The sequence below is a fragment of the Leptopilina boulardi genome, unplaced genomic scaffold (assembly GCF_019393585.1).
Source record: "Leptopilina boulardi isolate dan_hultmark-lab unplaced genomic scaffold, ZJU_Lbou_2.1 LbouV2_386, whole genome shotgun sequence".
NCBI classification, from domain to species: Eukaryota; Metazoa; Arthropoda; class Insecta; order Hymenoptera; family Figitidae; genus Leptopilina; species Leptopilina boulardi.
Window position 1 is genome coordinate 1525110 of NW_026137958.1, and position 22147 is coordinate 1547256.

At 29.5% G+C, this 22147-nt stretch overlaps 1 protein-coding gene across 7 annotated transcripts; it reads right to left on the minus strand.

Moving 5' to 3' along the window:
• Positions 1 to 245: 245 nt before the first annotated feature.
• On the minus strand, positions 246 to 22110 carry LOC127288444 (uncharacterized). 7 transcript variants are annotated; one of them, XM_051315891.1, is made up of 17 exons: positions 21775 to 22110; positions 13031 to 13290; positions 12151 to 12227; positions 11378 to 11591; positions 10833 to 10967; positions 10682 to 10711; positions 10524 to 10602; positions 10261 to 10455; positions 10052 to 10186; positions 9669 to 9909; positions 8896 to 9579; positions 7793 to 8755; positions 7018 to 7720; positions 6103 to 6403; positions 5753 to 6002; positions 5331 to 5558; positions 246 to 4851 (listed from the first exon to the last, which is right to left on the minus strand). In XM_051315891.1, exons 2-17 carry the CDS (start codon positions 13105 to 13107, stop codon positions 4646 to 4648), a joined length of 4518 nt encoding a protein of 1505 aa, XP_051171848.1. In that variant the 5' UTR covers positions 13108 to 13290; positions 21775 to 22110; the 3' UTR covers positions 246 to 4645. The 7 variants fall into 7 exon arrangements, with proteins under 7 accessions (XP_051171848.1, XP_051171850.1, XP_051171849.1 ...); XM_051315893.1 differs by lacking the exon at positions 21775 to 22110 and adding an exon at positions 21036 to 21585 and having other exon boundaries at positions 8896 to 9567; XM_051315892.1 differs by lacking the exon at positions 21775 to 22110 and adding an exon at positions 21036 to 21584 and having other exon boundaries at positions 6103 to 6394.
• Between the last annotated feature and the right edge of the window lie 37 nt (positions 22111 to 22147).

Genomic DNA, 22147 nt, shown 5'->3' on the forward strand with positions numbered 1-22147 from the left:
AGAATTAACAAAATTTCTTATTTCATTTTTTTTAACATTTTTTTTTTATCTCAATTTACTGTAACGAATACTTTTGTAGTCTATTATTTTTTTATTTTATTTTTATCCAGAAAAGGAGTACATAATAATAATAGAAAATTATAGAGAATTTTTAATCAAATTTGTATAAAATGAAATTATATCGAAATGATGTTTCTTATTTTGTTTTTTTTTCAGTAGGTTTTAGATATCATTTGCAATCAAAATAATCATTAATAAATAATTTTTATTTATCAATGAAAAATAGAAAACCAAATTTTACAGAAATAAAAATCTTTTAGCTAGTAATAATAATAATTACAATTTTTATTCATCTATTTCACATTATGCAGATATAGTTTCTTTATATCATTATCGTATGTATATTGTATACACTGTTACTTTTTTTCTTTGGTGTTTCCATTTTTTTAAAAACAGCATTTCTCACTCTCCCTGTTTCTTTTCTTTATACATGCAAGATGTTTTTTTTTTTTATTATTTTTGGGAAGTTTTCATTTCTTATTCTCTATTCCAAAGAAATAACACTGAACTTCAGGGCCACAAAACTGCAATAATTCTATATGCAAATTATCCCCGAATAAAAATCATTTATATAAACTTCCATTATAGTTTATTTAGGATTTCAATTTGTTAGTTTTTTTTTTATTTATCTTTTCTATTTTGAAGTATTCTTTGTCAATCACTTGCAATTTTGTAATTTAAATTTTTCTAATTATTTCTTGGACTCACAATTCTCGATAATTTATTTATTTATTAAGAATCGATATAAAAACTAACTTGTTAATCAATTTTTTGAAATCCTACAGTAAACAGTTGTGACTCTGATAATTTTCTAGAAAATTGTGCCTTAGGTATATACCATTAAAAATGTTTAAATGACGAGTGTACAAAGTCAATTCACAATTAGACTTCAATGTTACAATTATAATAACGATGTAATTGAGCAAACAATAGGACAGCAATCAAAATGCCTTGATTATTAATATTATTATTTCTTTAATTCCCATTTTTAAAAAAAAAGCAAACCGAGAGATTCTAGAAGTAAATCTAAATTGATCGTCTTTCGTAATATCACGTAGTGTGTTAATATATTTAATAATTTTTTTTTTTAATTCTTTGTGCACAATATTTTAATTCCTTGTTGCGGATTTGGAAAAAATTGTCAGAAACAATTTCGTTTAAGACAGAAAAATTTTTTTATCGCAATTTCTGTTTGAAAAAGTACTTTTCTTTTGTTAAATATAGAAAAAGTTCTACAGTCATATCAGTTCTTTGAAAAAATCAAAAACGATTCATTATATAAATTTTAAATCGATATTGAATAGAATTATAATTATAAATTGTATTTTATATCATGATATATAATATAATAATCGTTGGAAATATAAACTTTTTAAATCGATGCTTAGAAAATGTTTGATCGTTTCAAAAAACGTGTAGGAAATACGACGAGATTTTTGAGATTTTATAATCATAAGTATTAAAGTCGTTACATCTTTAACAAGCGCACGGATTTTTTTTTTATACGAGATGGAAAATGTACTTTTTTTCTTAATAATACATACTTGAATGTGTGCGCAGATATATATTTATTAAACTCACTCTCATCGATTTCAGTTTTAATAAAGACTTTTTTTTAAATTCCTCCTGGAAGACAATTTCTGAACTAAATTAAATAATGAATCCCTATAATTATTAATATCAATAAACTAATTAAGTAAACTTAAACGATTAACTAAATAATTAACAAGTTATTAATTAATTAAATTATATTAATAATTAATAAATTTAATTTATTTTGCAATTACTAAAAACTATTGGAGGGAGATTGTGTTTCTTTTTCTGTTACTGATTATTTATACGAATATTCGTTTTGTTCCACACATATTACTCTTTTTCTTTGCAAAACAGTCACTTTTTAAATAAAAATCCATTTCTTTAAAACTATAATAAAAATTTAACAAGCATTTCTCTCTCATTTAAACCCTTATGAAAAAATATTACAAGAAAAGTAATAAACATTTATTTCATGCTTTTTATAACAATTTTTCTTCTTTTTTTGCAAAAAAAAAGAAATTAATTCATATATTTGTCAAAAAAGTCCAGAATCAATGAAATAAGTAAATATTAGTTTTTTAAATTAAAATAGTACAATTATTTATGATTATAAAATGAGAATGAATGAGAATTTTTTTTCTTGTAATATTTGAAAATAATAAATTTCTTCCCTTGCAAAATTGTTTTCGCGCGCATTTCTTTTTTTTTTTTTTGCATTGCTTGGTAATAATTTTCGTCGCACACATCACACGCATGCACATTTTATCTGAGGGAGAACAATTGACATACGTTTTATAACTATTCTATAACTCTTTCACTCTAAAAAAAAGATATTTTAAGGCTCGACTTTAAATTTGAAATTACAATATTCCTATAAATAATTAAAGAAAAAAGATATTCAATTTAAATCTAATTATATTGAATTTTTGTTTGTAATTTAATAATTTTATATAATTTTAGATTTAAATTCAATTCTTGAATTTAAAATTGCGTTTATAGTCGAACCTACTAAATTTTTTTTACATTTATTTTAATGATTTATAACCGAATCCATTTTGCATTTTTTTCCTTCATTTTAGGAAATTTCAATTTTGTTAATTATGCTTGACAATCATCTTTTATTTAACTGTTTATTTCATTATACTTGTTTGTTATTTTCTTGTAAAAAAAAACATACAATTATCTCAAAGTATAAAAGTGATTTTTTGTTTGAAAAAAACCAACATTAGCGTAATTTTTTTTTGTATTTCTTTGTATATAAAATTTTTTGTATTTTCGAAATGGATTCGGTTTTAAGTTACAACTTCTCCTTTTACAAGAGTAGTAGAAAAAATCCTTTATTCGAAATTTTCTTCTTGTTAATATCATAAAAATTGTAAAAATTTAAAATTTAAACACTAAACCATTATTATTATTATACATTTTCTTTGTCGATTAAGGAATTTTTCTTCAACTCTTAATAATGAATCGCGAGAATGTATTTGGAAATATATTCTATATATATGTATATATATTATGTATTTAAAACCACTAAATTTTTTTTAATGATTGTTATTTTATTCCTAAAAAATCAATTTAAAATTCAGTCATTTTTAATGCTATGGATCGAATTCGTGCGATTCTTTTCTTCCTTCACGAGATTTCTAAAAAAATTTTTGATGCGCCTCATTTTTTGATACATGTTCAACTTGACTCTCTACTTTTTGGATATAATAATTAATGCTAATAACTCAATTAATTATTATTGGCAATAATTTTTGTTTCTCAACATCGTCGGACATTTTTTTCAATTAACGCAATTTAGCTATAGTAATAATTTTTTTTATTACATACTAATAATCATAAACTGTTAATAAATTAATTAAAATGTAATAAAGCAAAAAATTCTTTAAAATAAAAATATAAAAATAATTAAAAACGTTCTTTCTTTTATTATGGGAGATGAAGTAATTTGAAAATCTCACGGATTAGGCCACATAATTTTTGTGGTGATTGAATTTGTGAATGAATTGATTTTTGGAGAAGATGTAGAAGAAAGGGCACATAAAGTTTTTATTTAAATTAAAAATTCTATTGAAAATCATTTAAATAAAATTAGAGAATTTTATTGAAATAAAGTTATTAATTTTAGTTAAAAATTTATCTAAAAAAATCTTTTTCGATTTAAGTACTGTTTTCCTTTCACTACAGAAGGAAAGAAATGTACATTTATATATTTATATATATTTGGGAGTCATGCGAATTTCAATGAAATCTCATTCACTTTCTATAAAAAACTTAACACTAATTTAAAAATTGTAAGAGATAAATCACGTTATACAAAATTCTAGTGCGCTTGCCGAAACATTTTTTCGAACATTGAAAACGCTTCTAGAAATGCTAAAACGAGGTAGGCCTCCTTTTAGTTACAGTCCTTAAGTTCGATTGCGATTTTTCGATGAAAGAGTCAAAGTTCGTGACACCTTTTATTAAATTACCCGAAGGGAAAAATTTAATTGTAAAATTAAAATTTCAAATGAATAGAAATTATATTAATTTCAATTTATATCCCATTAAGTTTAATTTTAATCAGCAATTATGTTTGAGTTTAATTTTAAAAATTAAATGAAATAATTAATGTTTTAATTAATTTATAATTAAGTAATTAATTTGAAAGAATAAAGTCGGTTTATAAATTTTCAAAATGCGTCCCATTTTTCAGATAAATGAAATTAATTTTTTGGTTTTGTTTTTATTTTTTTTTTTTTGTAAAACTTGTAAAAATTTCGTCGAACCGACGATTCGATTTTTTCTTCTTTTGGTTTTTGTACGACGAAAGAGAAGCTTTTCATGAACACGGCATAATCTAATATATTTATTCTAGCCTACTCAGTGGACGAGCCTTGGCATTAAAACAAAGAAAATGAAAAAAAGAAAAACTTATATTGTACTATCGCGATTCCAAGGCATGCGTCGACGACGGAATTTTCATGTCCTTAGTTATTTTGTTTTTTCTACTAGAATTTTTCATTTTATCATATTTATCATCACGCTAAAACATTCCGTTCTTTTATCTAAAATATTTGAGACCCGCCACGAGGAAGAACTTCTCGATAAAAAGCTCTGAATCGAGGACGGCGATGTGCGCAGCTCTGCCAATGAGGGCGTTTGCCGTTGGAGGTAGAGCATGATGAACGTCGTATCTCACTAAACTGACACCTGGTGCTGACATTATTGGATAAAGAATATTGTGAACCATTTCCCTGTAGGCCGCCCCTGATTAAAATTCATTTAGAACATTTATTTTCAATAAGAAGAAATTTTACCGAAAATAAATGTAAAGAATAAAAAAAAAGATGAAATAGTAAAAAATAATTGTAAATAATTTAACGAGCAAAATTGGCTAACAAAAATCAGAATGAAAAACACAAATGTTTAAAAATAATTGAATATTGATTTTTATAAATAATTATTAGAAATTTTTCAATTAAAATTAAAACAATTTTGTTTTATTTTTAATTTTGCCCTATGAATAGGATATTGCTTTTGAAAGTTCGGTTCAACCTAGTTTCATGCAGAAAAATATCAGAGGTCAGGAATAGAATCGATTTTAGCATTTACATTGTTCTTAAAAAAAAGGGAATTCTCAATTCACATGAATGATTTTGATTCTCAATGGGAATTAAAAAAAAAATCCATAGTGTTATCAATTTTTTTTTTTTTTTAACAAAACAAAAATAAAAGATAAAACTTACCTTGATCAGTGGGATCTCGAACAGCGGCCTTGCAGAGTTCTATACGAGCAGAATGAAGTGGCACGTAACGATCCTGAGCACTTCCACAAAGTAGTACATGCTTGAATTTTTGCAAGTTACTCTTTTGACTCAAACGAAACATAAAAGAACGCCTAACATCCGAAGCATCTTTCATTGCCAGTTGAAGTAAAGAACCCGATTTTTTCCACTTCTGCATGAACCACATTCCTAAAAAAAAAAAAAAAGTTTAAATAATTTTTTCAAACAATAAGTTTAATTTAGAAAAAGACTTACAAAAAATAAAATATACAAATTTGTTTTAAGTTAATTAAAATCAATTAATAAAAAAAAGAGTGTAAAATATTTTATACTGAATTTCTTATTTTACTTTGTTTTTGTTTATATTAATATTTATATCCAACCTGCATTTACGAGCCCGCTCGTATTGTAAAGGGTTCCTAAGTGAGGTCCACTGAGACTGAGAAAAGTATGTAAACGAGGAAGAAGTGGTCTCAACTGAGGACGGGTGAGAGCACTTCGAATAATGATGGTCCCTAAAGAATGTCCAATGAAGCTTACTTTTGCTGGATTTAAACCAGAAATCTCGATATGGTGAAGAATTTCACCCACAAGACGATCAGTCATTGTGTCAAAGTCCGAGAAAGTATCACCCTAAGAAATAATTTTTTTATCAATTATAAATAATCATAAATTTTCAATTAAAAACAAAAATATTTTATTTTTTGCTTTAAAAAAAAAAAGCATTTTATACCTCATTTCTTTCGGACATGAGAAAATCGAGATGAGCTCCAGGAAGTCCCAATTCCAGATATGTCTTGACTAGACGAAGATCGGCTGCATTTCCATCGAGGCCATGAACGCAAATGATGAGATGTGCTCCCTCAGGTGAAAGCAATCGATATTCGTCAGGGATGTGGAAATACGGCATCGTCGAAGCCAGTGAGGGATAATCGCTAAGAGGCACAATGGGTCTTAGAGGATGACGATGAGCGCGTTTACGGAAACGAAACAGCGGGGCGATATGTTCTCTAAAGGATGGTGAACTGATAAAACTTAATTATAAAATAGGATCAAATTAATTTCCAAAATAACTCAAATCACAAACAAAAAGAGAAAAACTCAACACATCTGGTGAGGTGTAAAAAAAAAATAGTAAGCTTGAAGGAAAAATAATTTTGTGAAGTTGCAACTCCAGGAACATTAAGCCCCAAATTCCAATCAATAAACAATTATATTAATTTGCATCGAATAATTTATCTCCTTTTTTGATTTTTAATTTGCTATCGTTAAAATTTATCAATTGGAAGGTGAAAATTTTGTTAAATACGTTACGAACAGGAAGATGAAGGTACAATGTAAGCTCAAATCTAAAGATACATTTCAAACAAAAAAGTGCAGATGCATTTTAAACAAAAAGTTAAACCCGTGAAAAAAACAGGTATGTTTCAATCGGAAAAGTGAAGATATATTAAATTTAAATAAATATTTAATATTAATATTTAATATTTATCAAAAACAGGAAAATTTTCAAACAAAAATCTAAAATTTTTCAACCAGAAAACTGAAAATACGCGAAGCTGCATATAGAATAGATTTGAAGAAGCAAAAAATACATGAAGCAAAAGCATATTCGTAAGTCAAGTAAAAAAAAAAAATTTCCCCTCACCTATAAATTTTTCCCGAGAAGCTCATTTGTCTCTTGAATTCTTCCTTGCATTTTTTGAAATTAATAAAATCATCCTGCGTCGATTGAAGCAATTCCTTTCCCTCTTGATAGCAATCAAGACAAATATCTCTCGTACTATAGAAACCGTCTTTATTTCTCTGCGGACTACAGGGTGCCGTTTTATTTTGTTTTGGACTTCGTGCTTTTTTCACCGATTCGTAAACATGATAGAGAGGATTATCAATTGGCGCTGGAGGATCACGAAATTCCTCTGGTGGCGGTGGCTCGTCTTGAAACATTTTAGGCGGTGGAAGTCGTACCTCCTCGTATGAATTATCAACAATTGTATCTTTTGGCGATTTATCCTTTCGTGCAATGATTTTCGACAATTTTTGTCGAAGTTGTTCACTTGATATTTTACCACGTCTATGCTCAGAACTTGATGTATCGCCACTGCTCACCCATCCTGAACATTCGGATGTTAAATTACTCGAACTTGAACTCGGTGTGGGACTACTTGGTCGTGATGATGGTGGACTTGGAGGATTTGCAATAATTGGAAGATGATTATTAATCAGACTGTCTTTACTGTCGCGAATTGGCATACAGGGCAATGAAACTGCACTTCGTGGTACAATCATTTTATTCTGAGCTACTGGCACGCTGGCGCACCTCAGTCTTCTTAGATTTGGCAATGGTGCACCTGGAATAAAATTAAATTTTGTTAAATTCAAAAAAAAAGAATCAGGAGAAAAAAAGGAGCGAAATTTCTCACCGGCGATAGAAGAATCAGAAGGTGTGGTACCATTGGTGGCAATTGGATCAACTGGCGATTTGATAGGCTCAACTTTCAGAATGATTTTATTGTTGTTTTCGACTTCCAAAACGCTGGTTGTCAATACTGATGTCGGTCGTTTAGGCAAGGGAGCTGCTATCGTCGAATCCTGATAGCCAGGTGGTGGTGGTGCTGGTTTTCGATTCCTGTGATTACACTTTTTTCTCTCATCACCATCGATTGTTGGCGCTGAATGAGGTCTTCTTCCATGTCTATCTCTTCTTCTTGGCTCACATCGAAGTTCAGATTTCACTTCCGTATTTGTTGCAATTACTTCATAAAGATGCTCCGGCGGTGATTCGATTTTCTTTTCAAATCTTCTCTGTTTCTCGTCATTATCCAAAGTTCCATTTTTCGTTCCTTTAGAAATTTTTTCCAATTTCTCTTTTCTTGGCGGAGGTTCTTCCCTTCGGACATCGTCAAAGAGTCTTTCTGTACTTTTTGGTTTCTTAAGTTTTTTGGAATCCTCTGGAGTTTTTCCATTGATGCCATTTGTTCGATAGAACAAGGAATCGAGATTTCCATAGACGCCATTTGATCTTTTATTTAAAGGATCGACGAGAAGTGAATGATGACTATTTGTTCCGTTTGTAATTTCGTTGGGTTCCCTGCTTCTCGGAGCAGTGGAAGATTTACCCGAAGTGTGATAACGTCGATTGTCGAATGTATTCGACTGATATTTATTGCTTGATTGTTGACCGTGTTTTTTATTTGGATCACGATACGTAACACGATCAAGAGTCGATGTATAGAGACCTTGAGTCTCGGGTAATAAGCTATTACCATTGGTGGTTGTTTTGGTCGAGTCAAAAATTATTTGATCATTTGCGTGCGGTGCTCGTAGAGCGAGTCGATGACTTCTTGGTTCTAATCTTATCCTCCTCGTGTCTAGAGAATGTGTGCCTGTAAAATATATATATTTGTCTTCATTTTTCATCTATGGCAACTTTCCAAAATAAGATGAATAAACTGAAATCTAATTTTAGATTTTATTTTAATTGTAAGAAAGTTGGGTCAAAATTATCATTTTGGTATATACTCACCGTCGCCAATGAGGTTAGCAGCCTTGGTGTTTGAGGTGAGACAGCTGGTGAGCTGAGCTAAATCCAGTGTTCCCACGCAGGTGGGTACGGTGAGATTGTGCTCATACGATTTTGCGGAGGGTCGATAACCGGGAAAGTGGTCGCCAGACGGAATTTCGGGGAACATCGCTGCCAGCAATGACGTGATTGATGTTGACTGAGAGTCAATTGGACGATGACAGGAATTTGGCACGAGCATTTGAGTGGATTTAGCGCGTGGAAGTGTGACAATCGGTGTTGAGCCCAACGATGGATTTGGTGCTGAACAAGCCTGTTGTCGTGATGGTGGAATAAGTGTTGCTCCCGAAGACATTGAGGATTTCGAACGTCCCCGTGATAATGGAACAGTCGTTGGTGGTGTGACATTTCTACCGCCACGCTGCTGTCTTGGAAAGAGTTGCGTCGACGCCGATCTTGGAAGTGTTTTTGGCGATGTCCTTGGTTGCAAAGGCGTTATTTCCGGTCCCAATTGATCCAGTGATTTACTATGACGTGCCGGAAGTGCCGAGGGCGCCAACATAAAACGAGCCTGAATCGAATTAATATCCGACACTATACCGCTCTCACTTCGCGGCGACCAAACACTCACATTTCGTGAATCCATCATTTGATTTATCCCACAACTGCAGTCATCTATATCAGAAACTGAAGTAGTGAAAGTAAATTCATTTTGGTGGAAAAATTTGACTTTAAAAAATTTAATTTTAAATGAAATTGAGAATTTAAAATCTCACCGCTGTTTCTGTGCCTTTGCTGCATATCGGCATACTGATCCTCAAAGATCAAGGGCAGAGTATGAAGATCTCCATCCAATTCGGGACAATGCACTGGTAATGGTGGTAACGCGGCTAAATAACGTGATCTCCTCGCTGCTTCGCTCACTGCTTGATAAGATTGATAATTTGCATCATAGCAACCGGCAGCTGAAGTTCTGGGATTTTCCGATACAAAGAAGCCTTCCGCAAAACGTTTCACCTGAAAACGATTAACGTAAATTACATTTATTAAACGAAAAAAATTTACAGACTATAGATACAATTTAATTCCTTCTGGAAAAAAAAAAATTAAAAAAGTTTCAAATAGAGCGAAAAAAGGAACGGAAATTGTGGAAACATACTCTTAATTGATGATGAACTCTTGCCAGATGTTGATGAATAGCTTCTCTGCCAGAGAAAGCTTCCAAAAAATGTTGCCAAAGAACGATATTTTGAGCGCAAAGCTGTGCGATGTCAGCCTCTTCAGTATCGATCTTCTAAAGAAAAAAAAACCCCCATTAAATAATAAACTTATTTTTGTCAAAATACAAAAAAAGAATTGATTTCAAACCTTAGTGATCTCTTTGTGTGTATTCTGAGCAACTTCCAGGGTTCTTTGTTGCCACGTGGGCAGAAGCCTTGCAAGATCAGCTAAATCATTGAGCAAAGATTCGCGAGCCGCTAAGAGCAATCTCGTAACTTCCTGCTGAACTAATTTTGCGTGCTGAATCCTCGTCGCTGATCCAACACATCGTGTCGTCGTTTCCTTTAAATTAAATAAATAAATAAAAAAAATAAAAAAAAACATTTTCTAAAAATTAAAAATAATCTTACTATGTTTCCAAAGAAAAGATTGTTATCAGCATTAGCTGGAGATTTAAGCTGGACCCAAGGTTTCCCACCTCTTGGAGCACTTATAGTGAAAAAAAAGGGAATTATTTTATTTAAGATCCTACGATTTTTTTGTTTTGAATAAAAATAATTAAACTTACCAACTTTGAACGTAATGAAGAATACTTTTCCTGAATGATCCAAAATAGTTGTAGCATGCAACAAAAAATGAAAAGTATTGCTACAGTTCTGAAGAAAAATTATCTGATCGAACTTTTTGAAGGAGCATGTTGGAAGTTGTAATATACCGACTTTATGTATGGCTGATGGAGAGCCACAAGACAAGCATGAATCGTGATGGATACAGCAGCGAGATGAAAGTAATCGAAAAGCACCGGCAGATGATAGTGAAGGCCCTTTGTCGGGATGAAATTCAGTTGAAGGGCTCTGAAATAATACAGATCTGTGATTTTTCCTATCATGGAAATCTCTTCTCTTCTTGATCAAAAATACAAATTATTGATTACATTTCCGCTTACAATCCGGTAAAATAAAAATTCATACATTATAAAAAGATAATTTAGATTTTTCATTTAAAAAAAAAAAATATAATTATAATACCTAAAACATGATTTTAATTCTTTCATCTAAATGATCAACAATTTAAATTCATGATTTAAATGAAGATGACATAGACTCGTTATGAATTGAGAATGATTTGAATTCCTAATTTGAACGCGGAGATTCATCTAAATTCTTCATTAAAAATGGGAGTGAAGATTAATTTCCACGAGGCGAGTGTTGATGATTAAAAGAAAAAAAAAAAAGAAAAAACAGCTCGCGGATCAAAAACTCACCTCGATGATACACATGCCATATTTCCGGGTTGAGTTGGTTCGCTGAACCATAACTCGACTCCAAGATTAAAGTGGGTACGAGAGAGAACCTCCTCGATCTTGTGACTGTGCACGAGCACGTGCGCACGAAACAAGACCGACGTGCCAAGTGTCACCTCTTCGTTTCGATAGAAAATCTGAAAACGCTTGCTTGTACCCGGCGCTTCCAACGAGTCTGCAAAATAAATTACATTTTTTTTTCTCTTCATTTCAGAATATAATAGTGAATTGAGCAAATAACTATCGATCAAAAAGCGTAATGTCGCTCGCTATCGTTTCGTATATGAAAAACGTGACAATATTGACTTTAAATCATAAAATTGACAATTTTTCAAAGAAAAATATATTTAATTATTAAATTAAATAATATTGTTATAAAAAACTGAATATTTAAAGAAAAAATTGAAAAATGTTTTTAATATTTTTAAATGATTAAAAATTTGGATGATTCAAACTATATACTAATTGTTACTGATAGTACCAAGATTGAAAGCCGAATATATAATCGTGTTCTTGAGAGCATACAATGTTCCTTATAAAATATTCACAAACCAACTGTCGATATAATGTGGGAATATATATAGAACAGTTGACAAACTCTGAACATACTTAATTAAAGGACTGGTTAACTAGTTTGTGTGCCACTTAAAAATTCAATAAAATAATGACCTTGATCTTGCAATTTTGCAAAAAAAAATATATATATTTTATAACTTTAAAAAACCATTACTTACGATTTCGCATTTGATTAACTTCAACCTTGATGGGTAACTTCGGCGAAACTCTGAGAGCAGTTCTGATTTGATAATATCTAGAAATTTATTTTAATATGTAATATTAGATTTTAACTATGAATCATAATGACAAAATTTGTAAAGACAAATTTGTCATTTTATGATTACTTATTATTATCAAAGTACGCAGCTAATAAGAAATTCACTTCAGTACACGAATATAATTTCGAAATGACTTTGAAAGAACTTTAATTCTGATTGTATTATTCAGATTCAGACTTCTTTGATCTTCTTGAATAGTTTGCTAACTACCTTATTTCAGGGTTTGAAAATGAAACGAGAATAAAACATAGAGGGCAAGATTTATATTTCCTCAAGTTTGTTAAATTGTGGAAAAAAGTGAGAAACATACATTAAAGCAAAAATTTTTCTACTAGATATTAATAAAACATGTAGCCTTCTAGAAACTTTTTTTTCTCATTATTTATTTAATAAAAAAAAAAAAAAACATAATTACAAATTAATTTTTCTCGTAAATTAAAAAACTTTCTTGGAAAAAATCAATTTTTTAATTTAATTATTTTAATTACATAATATTTAAATTAACTTAATTATATTGAAATAATTAGCAGCTAATTAATTAAATATATCGAAATAAATAGCAGTTAATTATTTAAATATATCATAATAAAAAGCAGCTAATTTTTTGTCAATGTAAAAGTGGAATAGATTTTTCTTCAAATAAAAAAGTGTATCCAAATTGCCTTTGTCGTTTATATTAGCAATGTGAAGTATTAGGCAAATTGACTTTAAAAAAAAAATATATATGCTTATATTCAATTAAAAATCAAAGAAAAAATAAAAATGATCTCGTACTTACCCGCGCTGAAAGAGATCGACATTGTAAAACTTGCAAAGCTCGAGAGAGAACTCGAGGGTGGCCTGAAGATCGCTCATCGCTCTTCGCGACGGATGAAACCGCTCTCATCCGTTTCCCTCCACCCTCAACTTGGAATCGTATGAAGATTCGCTTCACCCACGACGATGTTACGCGCAGGAAAAATCTTCAGGATGATGACAGTGCCCTTCCCAACGTCATCTTCTCCCATCGTGAGACATCGGTTCAACCCTCGAGATACCCTAAATCAAAGGGGAAGAAAAACATTGTTAATTAGCCATCTGACACGCACTGTAATTAATAATAATAATAATAATAATAATAATATATAAATTTCTAATAATTTAAAATAAAAAAAATATATTGTTGCTATTTTTTTTTAATATTGAAAATATATGATTTTTCTGTCGTGAAACAAACGTAAAGTATATTAAACGATAATCATAAATCACGACAGAGCAAGCAAGGTAAAAGTAAACTTGATCGAGGAAAAGAGATTAGGATATTCTCGAGCAATAATTTCCTCGTTCGCTCGCGGGTGCACTTGATGTAGAGAAATCTTCTGGAAATTGGATTAGCTTATTCAATCGAGTGACGGGAAAATTCGATAAATAAAATATTCCGCAGAATTTAAAAAAAAAAAAAAATTGACAATTGTATTTGTCATTTTAAGAAAATTGATTTGCCTGTTGATTCCTAATATATATATTTGGAATATATCAAAAAATTTTCTAAATATTATCAATATCCAAAAAAAAAAATTCGAATTTTTCAGTAGAAATTGCAATACGTAAATAGAAATTTGTAAAAATTTTCCCTGATGTAAGATTCAGACTCATTTTTCAACTATATTCTCATCGTCTTTTTTTTTTAAGGGCTTGAAATTCTCGGCATAGTTTTTCAAGTATAGTGGAGAGAATGGGTTTCACTGTCAAGGTTGAGCAGAAACGATTACAACACTTTCCATTAGAGTGTCTTGTGAGATATGAAAAGAGGGTGTACTCTCGTGTGTTTCATGCTACTATAGTTGCGTCAAGAACGTATATAAGAACAATTCAAAGTGTACTCTACTGTATGTGTATGGTACTCATTCATTTCTCCCATATGTAGCTTCACATTGTCAGCTGTTAAATTCTTCAAATTTAAGAATGAAACAGATGTCGATTTTATAAAGATTCGCATTCAAGGGAAGACATTTCTTTTTTTTTTTGTATTTTCCTGGGGCATGAAGCCGGCGACATGATGACTTTGTCGACTTCGACATTTTCTTCTTTCCCTGTGTCCTACATACGTCTCACTGTTTCCACTTCAAAGCATTTCTCATCGTTTGTATATATGAATATATATGTATCTATCCATGATGCCTCCAAGTGCAACGATTCAGATGATATCAATATTCAATCATTTTTCAATTGTAAAGTATTCTCTCGAGTTCAGTATTGAGACAAATAGAATTTTTCCTATAAAAATCAACATAATATTAACAATATAATATAAAAATTTATTATTCAAATTTATTAATTCAATTTATTTATTATTAAATTGATAAAAAAAAATTTTTTTAATTAATTGTCAAGCATAAATAAAAAATATACGAATTCAAAGATTGGGAATTTGAAAGCCTCGAGGTAACTAAATGTCTCAATCCAGCTGTGATAGAAAAAAAAATAAGAATACAAATCACACCCTAGGGAAGTTTACTGGAAAAAAAATATTGCCGTCCTTCATCGTTCAGTGTCTGCGAAACGAGGTCAAATTTAATGAAAAGCAACAAAAGTTTTTGAAAGTCGAAGTAAATCACAAAAAGAAGACGTTTTTTTTTCTTCTTACAGAAATTTATTGGATTTGTATTATAAAATCCTGTTAATTATCTTGGTAATTTCTTTCACAAAATCAAACATTGATTTAGTTGAGTAAACAAAATGAAACCAAAGGTTTGTCGAAATTTTTCAAAGGATGATAATTAATTAATTTATGTGAATCTAACCATTAGTCTGTTTTCTGTAACAGAGAAAAAGAATCCTTTACGTCAAGACTGACTGCATTAATATTATAAATGAGTATAGTCAGAAATATTATTCAAACATAAATTTCAAGAGAAAAATACACATTTTTTGGTTTTCATGTTCATTCACATATATATATTTTTTCTAATTAGTTAAGATTATTAAAAATATTTAATTTTTTCGAGTACTTTAAGTAATTCTCGATTTTATTCAAGAATTGAGGAAAGTTGAAATTTTACATTTTAAATCTAGCAAAATTTTTACATTTTTTTTTTATGAAGAACTATCTTCATTCAAAATCCCGGCTGTAGAAACTCGAATTTTACGAGTGCGGAAAATCACTATTACATAAAACTATAAAAAAAAAGAAAAAAAACTTAAGAAATTCTTTGCCGCTAAGAAAATAAAAATTGTAACTTTTTATATTTGAGAGAGAAAATAACTTTTGACATATAGAAAAAGAATAATTTTTCATTTTTTGACCTTTTTTATAGTATTTGAAGTGAATTATTACTGAAACGAAGTTAACTTACATAAAAAAAAGAGAGTTTGGTCACAACTTAGTTTCTCATTCTTTTCGAATTTTTTCTAAATGAAATACAATTGAAGAAATAAAAAACGAAGTTAAATTTTAGAAATTAAATTAAATGATTTTATTTCTTTATTTTTATATTCGTTATTGAGTTTGGAAATTGTGAAAATTTGAAAAAAAAATTTTTTTTTATTTATAAGAAACTTTAATGACGCATTAGATACAAAAAGTAACTTTTTAAGTCACTAGAAATTATCTCAAACCCAATCGAGTTTCTTACAATCGGGGCTAAGTAGATAACTTCTTAGATACTTCACGATAAAGGTCTCATCAATATTTTACTGAAGTGTACTTCAATTAAAGAGTATCTGCTCATTTCAGTTGCTGACATATTAAAAAAAAAATTCATTCACTACATTAAAAGAAATTCTATAAGTAATAAAATACTTCTAATAAAGTTATGATTTTTTCATTTCAAAAATTTGACTTTCTTTCAAAAAAAAAATACTTTTCGAATAAAATCAGTTACATTTTTTATAATTTTATATATCGATTCAGTATAATTCTACTTTATAAATTTTGATTAAATATTTAGAAAAACCTTATGAATAATTATTGGAAATTCAATTTGAATGAAGCTTAAAAATTGATGAAACAATTTTTCTATTTTGAAATAAAAATCAAAAAACATATTATAAGAAAATTTATTTTTTGAAAATATCTTTTCCTATAAAATAGAAGATAATATTAAGTATGATATTACGATCATTAAGTATGGATTATCTTATTGTTAAAGCTTTAGATATGAAATGTGTTTTTCGTTGCAGTAAAAAAGTATTTTTTTTTTTATTATATCCTGTAGTATAAATACATACACTGGGAAATATCCAGCTTCACGTAGTGTCGGTAAATATTGGTTATCGGTGCTTGAACGATAATGAAACTAGAAGCCATAATGCTTACTGAGGTGATATGAGATAATCGAGAACTGTGAAAATAATAGTTTATAATCTTATCAAATCAAATATATATGTATATAAAATTCGCATTTCTTCACCTTGAGCTGTCATCTCGACATTTCTTCACATTGAAAAGGCTTCCTTTTAAAGGTCAATGGTCATCTCATTAATATTCTTTTCCATATATCGATTATCTCTTATTTATTCTTATTTTTTTCAAGTTCACTTTTTTTTTTTCCTGAATTGCTCCAAATTTCTATTTAGCTGAATTTCATAAAATTTAATTATTATTTAAAGGAAAAAAAAAAATTCTCTTTGATAGAAAAACTGTTTGTGATGATGAAAATATAGTTAAAAATTGAAAATCGAGACTTAGGGGATTCATGGAGTTTGTAACGAAGAAGGCGGTTTGTTATGAAAAGGGTTCTTGTCAGCAGGATATGACGGAGGGAGCCTCCAATGGATAGGATCGTCTAGACGTCTGACCAAATACGCGCTTTTCTACTGAATAAGGGGTGGAGATCGGTCGTCACAGGTCAAAAGAGTCACGACAATATTTAGCCACATGAATCAATATGAAATTTTCAATTTCCTTTTTCTATATATACGCATTTTCTATTTCCGATTTGAAAAACCCCCATATGGATTTACTTTCTATTTCAATCGGGAACCTCCCCCCCATGAATATTCCCTAAAATTCATTAGCTCCAAATTTCCATATGGATCGAATTTTACAAGGCCAAATTTCTATTTAAGCGGATTGAGGGATGTAGAATTTTTTATTGAACCAAATTTTCTCATCGTTGAATTTTTAAAAGTAAAAAAAAAAATTCTTTCATAAATAATTCGACGCCAATTTAATAAAACCGATAATTTAATTTCGAGAATTTCTAATCGACGAAGATGTGAAAAATATGAAGGATTAAAAATTTCTTTAATGAAATATTTCAAATGTGTTTATGCCCTTTTGTGAAATTTTTTACTCGCGAAAAATATTTTTATATTTACAAGTCTGCAATACTGGTTTTATTCACGTGGGGTTCTTATGGTCTTTGCAAATTGCAATTTATCGCCCATACGCATTTAGTGTGTGGTACACTTATTTGTCTACATTTTCGGTTCGACGAAGCTCAATCGATAAAATCCAGTGCAACAACCTTATATATATATATATTTGTTGACATAGAAAATAATCATTGATTTTTAGGCTCTTACAATTTCTTCACTAAAAAATTTACAAAAATCAGTCTGACAGATTTTAATTTGTTTAATAAATTTTTTTTTCTTCTTCTTTAATTTATTTATTTAAAAAATAATCAGTTAATTTGAATAATTAAACGAGCTAGTTTATAATGTATGAAATTTTCGAGAAACAATATAGTAAAGTTTTGCGTAACAGAGGACAGTTGGAAGTTATAGTGACATTTAATAATCAACTTTTGCCCATATCTAAGGCATAGAGAAAATGTTTGAAAATTGTATTCATTGAAAAGTTCATTAATATAAGTATGTGTATGTATGTATGTATGTATGTGTGTCGAGAGTTCACTCGAGTCTATTTAACCTTGTTAATATCAATCCACTAAGAGCACTCAAATGCAAAAGGTTGCTCTTTGGTGCGAGAAATTAATTTTCCATAAAGTTATTAAAGCCTTGATCATGTGCCATGAAAAAATTTTACACTCTCAATACGATTTCATCTCTTCAACTTGGAAAAAAAATCCGAATTAAATCCTAATTTACTTGAATTCATTCAATTTTCCCTCAATTTCAAGCTGAAAATTCATTAAATTTATAATTAATCTGGAAAATTCCTTTTAAGCTCCGTAAAAAATTTCGACAATGAACTTCGTACGTTTCTTCTTCTTTTCTTTTTTTTTTTTTTTAGAAAAATTGTTAACATAAAATAAATTTAAATATCAAAAAATTGAATTTTCTAGAATATATTTTTCAGTTAACATGAAATGGCATTTTATAAACATTGAAACTGTATAAATATGAAACTTTTCATTATTACTTTTTTTTACGTTGCAAGTTATAAGGCGCTTTTGAGTTAAAGGTAATTAATGAATTTTGTTTCTTCAATTGCTGGGAATACTCGACTCATTAAAAGAGATGTGTTTTTTCTCTTAAAAAAAGAAAATAATAAAATTTGAATTTTTTTTTTAACTCACAGACCTTCCCCCGATTTAATTAACTGATCCTCCCATGGAACTCTATTTTCATTGAAACGAGAGCCAGAGGCACTTTAAAAAGTTTTAGTCCTCGATTAAAAAAACTGTTACTGAGGCATAATAACAGTGCAGGGTCACAAGTCAAATGCACTCATTAAATACGAAATTTTTGTTAGGTATGCCATAAAGTGAAAAAAAAGTTTTTGCGTCAAATTGCAATCTATATATATTATTAGATTTCGATACTTAAAATATCTGATTAATGTCCTTTAAAAATTATTTTATCAAAATCAATTTTGTAATTTTCAAAATAAATTCTAACTTTGATGTCATTTTTTATTTTTGAAAGCGATTTGTATTTTTGTAACGAATATTTCAATGACTTTTTCTTATTTCCACCTTGAGAATATTTTTTCTTTTCATATTTCTTTCTTTCTTATATTCACACTTGGGAATATTTCTCCTATTTTTTTTTTGTTTTACCCTTTCTCATTTCCATCCAAGAATATTTCTCTTCTTTTATTACTTCATCTTTTATTACTTCCACTTTGGAATACTTTTTCTTTTTTGGTTTCTTTTAATTTATTGTTCAGACATTTTTTTTTCTTTTCCTCTTTGATTTTACTTGAAAAAGCTTCGTTTCTGGTCACTTTTTAATTTCCTTTCTGTTGTGTTTAATTTTTTTTTTTTTTGCATCACTTGTAATTCTTCAATAAATCGTTTAATAAAAACAGATTTCAATTTTAACGACAATTTGTATTTTTGCAGATAATTAAGTAAATATTTTTATTATGATTTCAAAAACATTTTATTATTAGATAATGAATTAATATAGAAAAATCATTATAAGCCTATATACTCTGCTTTTTATAGAATTTACAATTAAAGTTTAGAAAAAAAAAATTAAATATTAAAATTTATTTCAGAAATTTAATTTTTTTCACAAGGGAAAAACTATTGTATGTTCAGGAAGTGATTTAATGAAGATATCGATTTAAAAATGAATTACAGGAAGTACTGAAATTCAACACAAAAGACTTTTTTATCACAATGTTTATCCATTCTTTGTGAAAGAAAAACAAGGAGGAAAAAAAATTTACATGAACGTTATTTCCACTAGAAGAAAGTTTACACTCCAGTGGTTCATGTTTACACAAAAAGTGAAAAATGAAGAAGCCGATATTCTCTTGCTGTATCTTATTTCTTTCAAAGCCGATTATTATCAAAGTCGACTTCATTTTGTTGCTATATAAGAAAAAAAGTAATAAGATTCTCGTTACAGACAAGTTGAAAATATTATTGAAAGAGAGATTTTCAATTTTGTTTTTGATGATTCTCATAAAATGAAAAAAAAAGCAAAGACGATAAGATTAAGAAAAGAAGAGCTTTTGTTTTTTTTTTTTTGTGGTTGAAAATCATTTGGTTGAGATAGAAATTTTATATTATTTAGTACGATTCGTGCATCAGCAGCATTTACATTGAAAAGGCAGTAAGCAATGGATTGCCTGGGGCATTTAGTTTAGAACAGTTTTAGCTGCTTCTAAGTTCACTCGCTTGATACCTATTTTCTTCTATTTTTCTTAGCTTCTCGCATTGACCTACTCTCTCTTCACTGCACTAAATATACCTCTTTATTGCTTAAACATATTAAACAAAAAATAAAATTCAATTTTATTAAAGAAAATATTTTTCACTCTCTTCCATTTTCTTCTTTTCTACTTTTTTAATTTTAAAATTTAATGGAATTAAATTAAATTAAATTAAAGATTAGTAAAGCTCATTAATTTTGTTATAACAAAAATTAATTTATTGGATCATTGTTTCCTGATTAAAGTTTAATTGTTTCGAATAAAAAAAATTATTTAAAAAATTTTTTATATTATCGATTTTGTAATCTTGAGGACTAAACTTAAACGTCCTTGTAAAAAAAAAACTTCCAGCAAAAAAGAATCTTTTTTTAAAAATAGATTATCTGCTTCATGAGTTTCTAGAGGATTTTAAAAATATTTTAAAGGTAATGCGTGCATAATAAAAAATTGATAAGTGTAAATGTATTTACAATTTCCATCCTCTTGTAAATTATTAATTAATGAATTTGAATTTCTCTCGAAATTGTCAATACAGGTTTTCAATTGAAAAAGAAATCTTAATAACAAGCAAAACATGAAATCGATAAAAATTCAATGAATGAAGATGAATTTGAATTTAAAGAATCAAAATTGTGAAATTTTTTCGTCATCTAATAATATGTATATACAACAAAATTTCATTCATCCCCTGACATTGAATAACGTGTTAGCCTTCAAAATAACTCACGAGACACGGTCAGGGCGACTTCAAGACTTGCAATCACATTATCATCATCGTCATCATCATCATCAAGTGGAAAGAAGATAATCGAGGATCGACTGACAAAATCCATGATTTTAGAGAGGGAAAAAAAATATATCGTCTCCTTTTTAAAAAAAACAACGAGTATTTTTGTTTAACCACGAGACAAGTCACTTCGGCAACACCCACTTTATATCTTTGGCCCCGTAACCTCGAGGGCAACTTTTTTTTTCCCCCGGCTCTCTCGTCGCTTTCAACGAATTTCAACTGACACGTCAACGGGGGATGATTTTCCCCGGAAAGCACTTGCGGCTCGTTGACCTCCGTCTAAGAAGCCAGGGCACAAGCCATTGGCTCGAATAACGTTGACGACGTCGTTGTCGTCGTCACCAGGACCTTTATCCGACTTTCTCTTTACTTAAGATTTTTTCGAGGAAGAAAAAAAACCAACCCTTCGCTATTGACACACGCGCACAGACTTGCGAGACTGTTCTATACAGTAAAACGAGGCGAGCGAGCGAACGAGTACGCAAGTATAGAAATAAAAAGATAATCTGGTGCGGAGAGCTACGCGCCTGTGCCTTCACCTTCACCCCTCTTGTACCCCTTCACCCGCGATTCAACCCCTCCTGACACCGCTTCCGACATCCACGCCCCGCACACGTAAAGCAAGGGGGACGCGTGTCCCTGTTTGTCCCCCATCATATATAGATATAGAACATACCAGAAATCCTGGGCTAACTCTCGCAGTCCCGTTTCATCCCTAGTAGAGAGAGCTTTCCTATTTTCCAAGCTTTTCACACGTTGACGCCGTCGTGTCCGGTCTTCATATCTCCAGGTCGATGAATTCTCCACTGATATCTCTTGCGACATCTAACGACTCCTTGTGGTGAAACTTCTTTATCAAATCCCAGGAATTATTTAACCAAATTTCGAATTTCAACCTAGAACAGAAATAATATTGTAATTTCCATCCTGGGGTGGGCAAAATACAAGTAGACCATCTGCTTAAATTATTTATTCAAATTATATTACCATTTTTTCCGAGGGATTTATGAACTACTTTCTAGTCACTCTCAAACTCATCTTTTTTTTTT